This window comes from Aplidium turbinatum, chromosome 9, assembly GCF_918807975.1.
Source record: "Aplidium turbinatum chromosome 9, kaAplTurb1.1, whole genome shotgun sequence".
Lineage (NCBI taxonomy): Eukaryota > Metazoa > Chordata > Ascidiacea > Aplousobranchia > Polyclinidae > Aplidium > Aplidium turbinatum.
Window position 1 is genome coordinate 6958680 of NC_137480.1, and position 12553 is coordinate 6971232.

At 35.1% G+C, this 12553-nt stretch overlaps 1 protein-coding gene across 1 annotated transcript in view; it reads left to right on the forward strand.

The window, feature by feature from the left end:
- Positions 1-3713: 3713 nt before the first annotated feature.
- The window catches only part of LOC145776632 (voltage-dependent T-type calcium channel subunit alpha-1H-like), a 43150-nt gene continuing 34310 nt past the window's right edge, over positions 3714-12553 (forward strand). Inside the window, exons 1-5 of the mRNA XM_082587863.1 lie at positions 3714-3830; positions 5921-6054; positions 7145-7245; positions 10635-10839; positions 11761-11954. Of these exons, the coding sequence (XP_082443989.1) occupies positions 3729-3830; positions 5921-6054; positions 7145-7245; positions 10635-10839; positions 11761-11954 (736 nt within the window). The 5' untranslated portion in view covers positions 3714-3728. The remainder of the gene's footprint in view (positions 3831-5920; positions 6055-7144; positions 7246-10634; positions 10840-11760; positions 11955-12553) is intronic.

Consider the following 12553-nt stretch of genomic DNA (forward strand, 5'->3'; position numbering starts at 1 on the left):
AGAAGATGATGTGGACCATAACCACCATATCCAACGCATGCGAGATGGTTTATTCAAATTTCCCAGTCCCTTGGAAAGGGTTCCGGCCCCTAAAATCATACCAGAGAGAAGTTTGTATCTCTCGTCAATGGTGCATTTAAAGAAATTCATTTTGTTTTATGAATTTAAGTCTTTGAATAGTTTTATTGTAAAATTCACCGACTTGTGGAACCCAGGCAAGAAATGTAAAAATGACGGATCTTGCTGTTTGGGACATGTATTCTATGCAAAGTTAGAATTTTTACTGGTGGTTTAAATTACGTCTTTATAATTCCAACGGCGATAGGTTTGCGAGGTCTCATTTTTATCTCAACTTACTCTTTAATCCAATTACAATGACAAGTGCACTTTGAAGAATCTCACGTGATCTCGAACAATCTGATAAAATATGTAGTCTGAAGTAATTACCTACTTAACTTCGATAGAAAAGGTCGGTTTGTTTGTGGTAAGATGTAATACTTAGATCGGTGTACCGGTGACTTGTAGCTTATAGAAAGCGGCATAAATTTTTGCCGTTGATTGCATTATAAGATCATTGCTTTACCAACCAAATCCCGGATTTATTTGCTATTCTCATATGTTGTTTTGCTTGTCACAGTGTATATTTACATTTTCTATAACGGTCTTTTTATCAGAAACTTTGCAAGCACGAACAGTGGTTTGTAATATCAATTATTGAAGTGTTCAAGGAATTGCTCTTACGCAAAGAAAGGGAGTTCGGTAAAATCGAAACGTCATGGATGAAAATTGTTTATGGACCTTTTATAGACTAGAATAAAGTGTTTGGAAAGCTTTAAGTGACGTAATCTGATCAATGCCACAGGGTGCAGATAAAACAAAACAGAAATCTCTCCCTAGTTCTTGTTTTTAAGTGTTTTTTTTGCATTGATGTGAAAACGTAGCAAAACGAAGGTGGCTGAGATGTTCACTGCGTGGTCTTGTATTTTCCGTTTTGCCAAATAGTTTTTTTGCATTGCTTCAACATCTGCAGACGTTTAAACGATGTAAAATAGAGCTATTTTTTCTAGCTGAGTTGATTTTACTGATATTTGTCTAACTTAGATGTCATTGCCCACGTCTCCACAACTTCTGACATCGCATCTTGGCAGCTTGTTATGTGGTCGTCTCTTTCTGGTACCGTAGCTTCAAATTAAAGAATTTGTGAATGGTTTTCATGCAATTCGGAAATTACCAGCCGACTTTGCAATGTTCATGTTGGAGAACAGTCCTTGTTCTGCCTCTGACAACAGATCCTCAACTTAGTTGACACAAAAATACAGTAGATCAACGTTAATTTATTTAAAAGCAACGCAAAATATTGGCATGCATTTTGTTCATATGGAAACATATTTGTTCTGAGACAATTCACTTTATTGGGTGGAAATGAATAATTTAAACGAGTCGACGAGTTTATAAACTATTTACAAATGAATTATTACTGCTACAGTAGAAGTCATAGCTTCAACTCTGTATACTTTTCTACTTCTTAACCTGTATTTGAGATAACTCATGCCAGGACGTTGAGAAAAACACTTTATCCAACCAGTATGCGGTAGTTTCTTCAAACTCCTCTTGGAAAGGTTACAAGCGCTGAAAATTATACCGGCCTTGGGTCCAAAAGTACCTCTTGTACCTCCCTGTAAATGCCACTGACTACGCTAGCATGCTTTTCTATGTGATTGCCGTTTATTTATTAGAATGGAACAGGCGGGAAACTTTGTTTTTCTTGGTTTCCAACTCTAATAAAGTTGTTGTTGACATAGATAAAGATATTATTTAATGAAAACACTCTTAGTTACTGCAGCCTATGTTATTTTGGTTTCATGTTGCACATGCTAAGGTGCCGGTACAATGACTAGTAGTCAAAAAATATTTTTATGAGCCATTGTTGAATCTAATAAGTCAAACTTATAAAACGCAAACACTTATGAAAGAAAAAGAGTCTCACAAATAGTCATTAGATAGGCCAGTGCACATGGGCCTGCCGAGGAATTGGTTTCAAGATCATTATGGAAAAAATAATTAAAAGACCTTGTACGCTACGTCTTTATACAAAAGCTTGAAACTAGCTGTTCCTTTGAAAAACTGTGTGTTCTCAGAAGTTGTAGATCTTGATTATTTTTTGCTTGTTGACTTACTACACATAAATGTAAAGTTGGTGTGCACTTTACAGTCCATTTCACAGTTACAAAACCTTGACCATGGTTTCAATGTGTGATAGGACAGAGAATTTTAACTTCGTGGAATAATTCAAAAACAAAAAAATCAACAACTGCAAATGTTTTTTGAAATGTGTAATATTTGAAAACAATTTGCCACATAGGTGATTCAATTTATGTAATTACCCTAACTTACTTGAAAAATTGTTAGTCCTGTGATAACTGAAACAAGAAAATACTTTAAAATAAGATATAAAGTCAATAACATGATACCCTCTACCGGTGTCATTATTTTTTCTAAATTATTTTCTGTGACTCATATTTAATGGGCCAAGTTTGTATTTCAAGGTGTTTTTGTTACAGCTCTTTTTATTGTGAACTTTGACATTTACTCAATAGGAGACTGCCGAATGTTTATCGTGATCCCATGTCTGCAATCTCACAGTTTGTATTTCAATGAACTGCGTTTATTTAATTCTATCTGGAAAGCTTGGATTTGCAACTGTTTTCTTTTTTTACCGAATCAACAAATTTTATGTATAAGACACTGACATAAATGTGATGTGAAAGTATTGTTGCAGCAAGATGCGTAAATGCCTTTATTTTAATTGAACTTGTCAACTTTTTTTACATATACTTGAAAACTCTCATACTCTTGCTTCCAGACGTTGAACCAACAAAACTTTTTGTAGTTCAAGTTGTTATAATCTCTTTTTTTTTGCACGAGTTCCTTTTCTTGATACACTGTTTGGCTTAGTGGCTAGTGTGACTGCCTCTGGATCGGTAGGCATGGGTTCGATGCCCTGTCAGGTCATATCAAAGACTTATCAAAAGTGTTTATGAATCTTGTTTTTTCTTGGCACTCAGCAATAGAAATATATTCAGGATAAGAGTGTACTCGGCTGCGCTTCAATACGACTGCACTATAACTGTCTGCTTTGTAAAGCGCTGAGGAGCAACGCATACCTGCGATAGATTAATTATTATTATCATTTGTCTCTTTAAAATGCCGCCTGAGTGATCAATTTGACCCATTTTGTGGTAAATTCGTGAGTGTATTTTCATGTATAGATAACCTGTAATTGATCTTGTAATGGGAGATATGTCAAACATCCTTTAAACAAGCTATTAAATACCCACGTTGACATGTTTTCTCAAGTGATTGCAATTAATCCCGTCTTCTAAAAATAGACGAGAGCTGTTGTTGTGGTTGGCAACGTCTTGTGATCTCAAGGATTTGCACCAATTTATGAATCGCTTGATTGCAACGCACGATAAAAATTTGCATGTACGGCGTTAGTCTTCCCATGCAGCTAAAGACATCATCTTGGATGAACAAGATACGTGTCTTAATAAGCTGCCTGTTTGTCACTCGCAGTCTGAGTAATTATGAATAAACTTCCCCAGCCAGTAATTGAGTTATTTCCTGATAACCCGATAATGTAACAGCTATCCAGATTTTTACGACACAATTCACCTTGTCTTCCTTAACCCTTTCCCTTGTACAACACGTGGTTCGAAAGGGCGAGCATGTTCGTCATCATTGTTAATTGTGTCACACTTGGCCTCTACCAGCCTTGCGAGCACAGCAACGATCTACATTGTGACACAACAGCTTGTACTGTTTTAGAGGTAAGTTCCAGTGCAAGCTTGAAATGTTTGTTTTTTTTTCATTTTGCTTTGTGTTTGTCTGTTGTATCCAAGTTTTAAACTTGATTGTTGAAGATTTTCAAATATTTTCCCATTCAATATTTTCAAATTGACGAACAGTTTGTCAGAAGTTAAATTTGATTAAACCATTTATATAATTTTAGTCTTTTGAAAAGGACCAATTAAAATTTTTAAAAGGTTTCAAGTGAAATAATCAATTTTTCTTGCTTTTGTTTTGCTTTTTAATTGTATTAACTTTTCATAGTTCCGGCATAAGATAACCGACGATGCAGAATAATTTAACCACGTCTTCCTGTGGTGAAAAAGCTTGGATAAACACAGCTAGAAAGTCAATCTATGTTTTTACATTGGTTCAACGTCTGCAGGCGTTGAACTGTGTAAAAGTGATTGCTTTTCAGGCTGGGAAGGATAAACTGTCAACTGATAAACTATTTTTTAAAGTTAAAAATGTAGCATTTTTATGTTACTTTGCCATTTTTTGCACCCAATGCACATACAGGTCTATCCACCCCTCATTTCAAATTACATTATTATTTGTCTGATTTTATTCCAACAGCACGGACTAATTGAAAACATTTGAACCTTTGTTGACTTTTTGTTTAAAATTCTCCCTTGATCTCCGCTTCCGGCAATTTACACTTGAACGCCATCCTTCGTAGTTTTTAGATAACTTATAAGGAAACAATCTTAAATTGTGACGTGGCAGTGAGGTCAAAATACTTTCTTGTATTAAATTTCTTCATTTGAACAGTTTTGATAATATAATCATGAGGCTTATAGCTTGATGATGTAATTCTTAACATTCTGGTAACAACACAAAAGAATCCTCACCGTAAAATTTCAAATGTTTTAAAAAGTTCAGTTGTGTTTTTGCGCACAATGTGAATTGTGGAGCAACACATAATTTTGTTTATCTGAGCCAGCCACCATAGTTGGATCGTTTGCCCCTACAACAACATCAAGCAAGGCGTAGCTACCGAAAACAGCAAATATTAAGCCTATGTCAGCCTATGTTAGTATTTTCAATTAAATATGAATCGTGGATAGAATTTTCCTCATTATCAGCTCGTATGTAAAGTGTTTGTACCAAACAAGCGTGTATGGACTTTAATATTTAATATCGCAAATTTACATTTTTAAAAAATCTTGTAAATATCATTAAAATTTTATGAAGTACTTGCAGGGGTGATGAAAGAAACGAAATCGATTGATTGTAAACAAAATTTTGCATGTGACATTATGAATCCTATATACCCCCCCTAAGAGTTGATACATAAGCGGTAATACATAAGGGTGATACACAAGCGTAGTTTCAAAAATAAAGCAGATGCTAGCTTTGATGATTAATGTGATATATAGAGTTTCCCTTATAGCAGCATGATTGTAACTTATTTCACAATTAGGCTACAGAAACAAACGACTTATTTCAGCCTAATGCTGCGGGTTCGCCGCTGTAGTAGAGGTTTGTCACGAGCTTTCGGAGCACAGTTCCCGAAGTCATGTGCAATGACGAGTGGTATTGGAGTCTGAGTATTAGTTTGACGATTTAAACTGGCAGGTTGATTGCAGAGGAATTACCATACAAACCAATTAAGTGTAGCCAATTGAGGCATATGTGTATAATAAGATATTTTACAATAAACTCAACAAACTCATCTATCAGCAGACTTTCAAGTCACAGACACAACTTTTGAAGACAAACATAAATTTTCAAATCGCAACTCAGCGTCCTATTGCCCTACTTAGTCCGCTGATTGCTGATCTTTATCCATCATGGGTTTCCGAAAAAGTCTTGCGGCCAGCTTGCTGCTATGAAATCACTAACGTGTGGTAAATAGCGAGCAAGTAGTGGGGGGGGCTCACTTACTGTAAATGCCATGAATAGGCTACCCGGCTCTGCCTCAACAGGGGCACTTTGTGGCAAACTGGGAAAAGATCGGTTTTCTTGACTTTCCTTTCTCTTAGTTTAAAATCTTCATTAGTTTGTTTTTTGTTCTTCCCACAGACTACAATAATCCTGCGACTTACAGTGTTTCAATTTTTATTTTTAGATTTGTGATCATTGCGTCTTCGCTTTTTTTGCTGCCGAGATGGTTATCAAAATGATAGCAGTCGGGGTTTGGGGGAAAAGGGGTTATTTGGGTGAATCATGGAACATATTGGATATGGTGATAGTCTTTTTCGGGTAAGACTTAGTAGTAGGAATAACGTTTATTATTTGGCAATATTTAAATGTCAAATCAAGCTGGTGTTTGTTGAAAACTACGTCCAGTCCTTTGTCCTTTGTTGAAAACTACGTTGAAAACTGTATAACATTAATTAGCCTATGTAAATAGAACAAAACAAAAAATTATACAGTAGGCTACAGTGCAATAGAGCAAATGCGTTCGTTTAATTAAAAATAGAATAAAAAGCAAGCAACAGCAAAGTCCGTCATTTTTACATTGATTCAACGTTTGTCAAGAATATGGTTCATTCGCAGTTGCTTCTTCATATTAAAAGTAGATATTTCATCAGGTTATTGATTGAAGATTTGTTACGCATAAAAGCAACATTCGGTTACTGTCATTGTCATTATAACATATTCATCCGCTTATTAGTGGTCTCAAATATTTTTGTCAAACTGCAACACATTGCAAACGACGGGCAAGGTTCATAGTAGGCGGACTGACTCACATTCAACCCAGACAGCACGTCAACCGTATTGTACATTGAATCAACGTCTGCAGACGTTGAATCAATGTAAGAAAGCGGTTGATTTTTTTGTCTGGGAATGTCACTTAAATTCAGTGAGTAGCCTAATTGTTAAATTTACTATTTTGCATAGTGTATCATTTTAGTAATGCCCACTGTGACAGAATGTAGTAGGCTAGTAGACGAGTCTAAAAAGTTTGAAGTGGGCTGCAAAGTATTTTAATGCTTTAGTTGTTCTGTGTAACGTCTTTGACTCAAAGGTAACAAGGGTTTCTTCTGCTTCGATGTTGTATCAGTATAATGTGTATAAGTAGTCGCTAACAGCAATTGAACTCATTCGAAATTGAATATTTACAACTCATGCTAGTTGCTTCACAGTGCATCGTTCTCATCATTTACGGGAGAATATTACTATAGGTTGCAAAAAATATTATTTAAACATTTTATTATTCTTCATATTTTTATTTAAATATTTGAAACTTGTAACTGGAAGCAATTGGTTCAAAAAGATTATATTATCAGCTTTACAACTGAACTTTTCTTCCATTTTCTTAAGCACTTCTAATAATATCTTTTTGTAGCGTATTGGAATATCTTCTTCAAACGGAAAATGTCATTAATTTCACTTCAATTCGAACCGTCAGAGTTCTGCGACCTTTACGGGCCATTAACCGTGTACCAAGTAAGTTCTGTATGCTTGGATCATAGTCGTAAAAATTGGAGTGGGAAAGGCAGTCGCTAACCCCGCAGAAAAAAAACGTTGCAAATTTGGGAAAATCAATCTTACCATAATGTTTCGACATCTCACCAGTTTACAAACTTTACATAATTGTTATAATTTACAAAATACATTGATATTTTTCAATAAATGTAAAATGTATTATCATCGATTTTGAAAACTGTTGCATGTGGTATTGCAATTTGGGCAGAATGATAAGTTTCGATTCAACATTTGCAAAAAGTAAGTGTAAAAAAGCACAATTGGCGAGCAGAGGTAAGCTTATTCATTGGCATGTAGGCTAGGATACATTTCTTCACGGGTAGGATTCAAAAGCCTGCTGGATACTGGTAACCTTATGAGTTTCTTTGCGTTTTTCTGTACATATATCCTACTAATGCAGTTATTGATAAAATCATTTGGGCAAAAAAGTCTAGTTATTTGGAAAAATCAATATTTACCATGACTTTTCAACATTTACCAACTTAGGAACTTTGTATACTGTTGTACGTTGAAGTACATTAACATTTTTCTTAGAATGTAAATTGTAGCATCATCAATTTTGGAAGCTTTTGTATTTGGTATTGCAATTTTTGCTGAATGTTAAGCATCGATTTAGTCTCTCCAGAAATTAAATGTAAAAGAATGCAATTGGTAAGCAGACGTAAGCTTATTTCAGATATTTATAAGGATACTACCGTAGGCTACATTTCTTTATCGGTACAATTTTGAAAGCCTGCTGGGTACTGGTAGCCATATGAGGTATCTGTTTTAGCATCGGAATCCTGTTTAGGTTTTTTAATTTTTTGTTCATATCCTACTAATACAGTTATTTGTAAAACTATTTGGCCAAAAATTTTCAGTTATGAACATAACCATGGTACTAAAAGAACATAGACTATAATTTCATTGTAAGGTTACTTTGTAAGATTTTCTATCTTTTTCACATTCATAAATGCCGTTATTGTAATTTTATTAGTCGCTGGTGTGGTTACCGATAGAGTATGTTAATTCAATGTTTTGAAAATATGGCACACGCCCAATGACGAAAAGGGTCAGTGATTCACTCTGTCAGCAAATCAGTGCTTTTTGATTAATTCAACGTCTGGAGACGTTGGATCAAAGTCAAAAAGCACTGATTTGCCAGCTGGGCACTCATTTTTCTTGAGTTGAAGGAATATAAAACACTTGGCATATGCCATGCTTAGTCTTGCCTTGCGTGTAGGCCTGCAATGTCCAATCATTGGATTTTTTAACTTTTAAGGAACCTCAAAGAACATACTGCTAAAGGGAAACACAATCTATTGAATAACCTCAAAGAAATTGTGATTTTTTGTTTTATAATCTTTGTCATTTACGATGATAAAACAGAATGACTGGAACACATCAGATCGCTTTTGGTTGTAAAGAAAATTTAACTTGGAATTATCTCCAAATCTCGTTTTTTTAATTTCTCAACAACCATGAAGCTTTCGAAGCTTGTTTTTAGTTACAGTACATGCCGCTAAATACGACTATTTCTTTTATAACATAGCACATCTTTTAAACATTTTGAATGTTGTCACTTCTACATCACTATTGAATCTAACTACATTACATTGGCGAGTGCTGAAGCAGAGATTTTCATAATTTTATCTTTGGATGTGAAGTGTAGTTTGGACATGAGTATTCTGATAGTATCTTGTTCTTATCTCATTCATCGTTTACTTCTTATTGTTGCCAAACAACTGTAAAGCACATGCGAAACATTGTTAGGTTTTATTTCTTGCAACGGACTGTCGTGCTGGTAGGCATGTGGTGTGCCTGATACTTTTTTTTATTTATTTTGGCATAAAAAAGGCCAGTGTCTATTTTTAATTTGGTTACTTTGATGCTGCGTAAAAACAGCCTCATCAAATATCTTATTTCTAATTTGATGCTGCTGTAAACATAGTTCGACGAAAACAATACAGAAAATAATGTATAGATATGCAATGCCTCTGTGTATAAAATAATTGTAAGATATTTTATAACAATTACTTCCTTTTGGAAATACTATTGCTGACGGTAGCCTACTTGTTTGTAGTCGTACATGTGGAGCTTCAAGCTTAATATGCTTTGGGCAAAATTTTGCTTTTCAATGCACGGTGGACGATCTTATCTTGTGGCATGTTGTGCCAGCGGATAGTTGCCACCGACTTTTTCTTTAAGGTGTTGTTTTCATGTCTAGAGGTTAAGCTGAAAGCAAGATTGTTTACTGCGATTGTTTACTGCATCTTATCGTGCTTATTACAGACTTGATATATTCTAAACCTGCATCATGTTCGTGGATGTGCAACTTTACCTTGGAAAGTTGGCCGACTATATTGCTAGCGTCGTGGTGCATTTGACCACTTGGAAGAAATCACTAATCTTCAAACCTGCAAAACAAATTTCTAATTTCATGTTTTGTTTGGTTTTCTGCTGTGTGACCGGATGATCAGCGTTTGATTGATAAGATAACTGAAAAGTTCTCGGTCTGATGTCCATTGAAATCTCGAAGCTGATTTCTCAAGAGACTGTATGCCATGCTGGTTGAAAGTTCACTCAGGCTAGCTTCGTCGCTTTCCTGTCTGCTTTGCTAAACTTTTCACCGCCAAATCCGTGCTTCTGTAGCACTAATCCCAAAACTATGGGCTCCGTTTTAGTATGCCGCCACCTTACCATCCAAAAAAGCAAGTGAAATCTTTCAATGTATGACTCTATTGCTAAAGACTAAAGAGTATGTCAATTTGGGAATTTATCAATAAAAGTTAAACATTTCGATAGAAAGTATAGCCTATCAGGCATGTAAATGATAAAAAACTTAGTTGTTTGTGTGAGGCAGCAAACAACACAGGATAAAAGTTGTCCCAAGTTAGGTTAGTTTTGTTGTAGGCTACACTTTGCATGGTGTTTCAAAACTGAAACATTCGTGTATGCCAAGTGATTTGCGTTGAAAGTTTGCCATTAGAATATTCTTTTTTCGAAGTGATTGAAGAAAGTAATTTTGAAAAAAATCTACTTTCACTTTTTAAATTCTGTTTACAGCTTTTTACGGTAGCTCTAAAACAAAGAATTGCATAGAAGACCAGCAACAGCATTATTTTTAGGTAATCCCATGATAATTACAGACAAATACACTATAGTAACCACACAGCATTTAGCATGGTAATACAGTAACGTTTTCGGCCATACACATGTTAACCCTTATCAAGTAACAAAATGACTTATCCTATCATACCTTAAAAATACATAACTGATCTTCATCTACGGTAAATTGAAAAAAGTCGCATCAAATTATCATTGAATCGTTATGAAAAACAACCACAAACGTTTTATTCCTCCTTTTCTAGGCATGAGAATCCTGGTGATGCTTCTTCTCGACACTCTTCCCATGCTCGGTAACGTCCTCCTGCTTTGCTTCTTTGTTTTCTTCGCTTTCGGAGTCGTCGCAGTCCAACTGTGGTCAGGCATGTTACGTCAAAGGTGTTCCCTTGACTCACAACTGTTCAACGTCACTGAAAACGGCGCAGTTTTTCTCAGGACTACAAACACTAGGTAAGTTGATGTAGGTTCGAGTCCCAGTTGTACTGTTATATAATCTACTAAAATTGCATAAGGTTTTAAAATTAAAAATACTTTGCTAACTTTCGATACATAAATAAATTTGCTGCAAAACCTTTTGTTGTTTTTTATCGAAAATTACAATGTTTGAAAATTCTGCTGAAAAATTTCCTCCGGTTTTCAAAGCCTTTCAATACGTTTACCAGGGCCGTTGAGAGGATATTTTGGGTCTGATACCAATCTGAAGCCCAGTCTCCCTAAGGAAAGCACTTCTAAAAATAAAAACATAATTCCATATATAACCCCTGCTTTATTTGCTCCCGGACATCCTAGAAAGATTCCTGTCTTTGAATGTAATCCCGGGGGAAGGTCTAAAACTACCTTCAGGACACCCCTGTGAACCCTACTGACTTTCACTGCCAACCTAATGAACTAATTTAACTTTTCAAAAGCTTGCAAGGAATTAAATTATATATTTTTTATCAATTCCGATTCCTCAATCCTCTTTCCCACTTTAACGTTGTTTTCACGATGACCAACTTTCTTCTCTTGTTTGGAGATTACAAATGCAAACCATCAACAATACTTTTACCTGACACTTTGTTAAATGCGGCAATAACCAATAACTAGGTCCATTTACAATGCTTCTACGAGGATTTTGACAAAAAGTACACTCAAAAAACACAAAAAGTTTGTCAAAAGCCATAATTTGACAAATTTTGACTTTATTGAAAGTTTTGACTTTATTTTGATTTATAAACTTCTTAGAAACAGTCCCCTAGGAGCTGAAAACAACTTTATTCTTTGATTCGTGGATAGACGAGGTCCTTAAAAATTTTTGACTTTATTAACTTTTGCGGCAATAACCAATAACCGATTAACAAATTCATTCAATGTTTGTCGTTATTTTTGCAGTGTTCCTCTTTCAGCTCAGTTTAGCTTTGATGAGGAAGAGGCGATTTGTGCTATGTCCGATGAGCCAGGAGAGTTCCATTGTTGGGACCGAGAGATTATTCCAATAACTAAAATCGCCGATGTTAACTGTACTTTAAACATCACTGCTTTTCAAAATGGATTCCCCGCCGATCTAACACAGAGAGACAGCAAGGGTAAGAAAGAAATTTTTACAGGTCAATTTTAAATCTACAAAGATGATTTTTGTTGTTATACGGTAAGCAATATTGAAACTGGTTTATACTTTTCAAAGGGTCTGTCTTCAAGCAATTGATCGTTTTACTCTATCTTGTATAATATTGTTGATCTTCAGCCTCTTTATAAATCGTCGGTGAACTAACCACTCTAATATTTTTACCAACCGTAGAACAGGGTTTTGTTATTAGCTTGTTCCGATGACACAATAAATAAATAAAACTTTTGTAGTCATTTTCTAGCCTTTTCAACTGCTTCCAAGTTTCGAAAAGAGTTCTATGAGACTCACAATACGTTTAACACAACGCTACTACAGCTGTACAGTAATGTACACTCACCAAACCTGCACCAAACAGAAAAAGTTGTTTTTGAACGATTATGTTTTGCTGGTTTCATTAAATCTTACGTTTACCAACTCATTCTCTAAAACGTTTTCCAAAGTTGGTTCGTGGCTTCAGCGATACGTTTGAAATAGATTTGAAAGAAAAAACATAAAACGGCCTGAAAAACCAACCTATGCCAATTTTCAAAATAATTCTATTTCAACGAATTTTTGCTT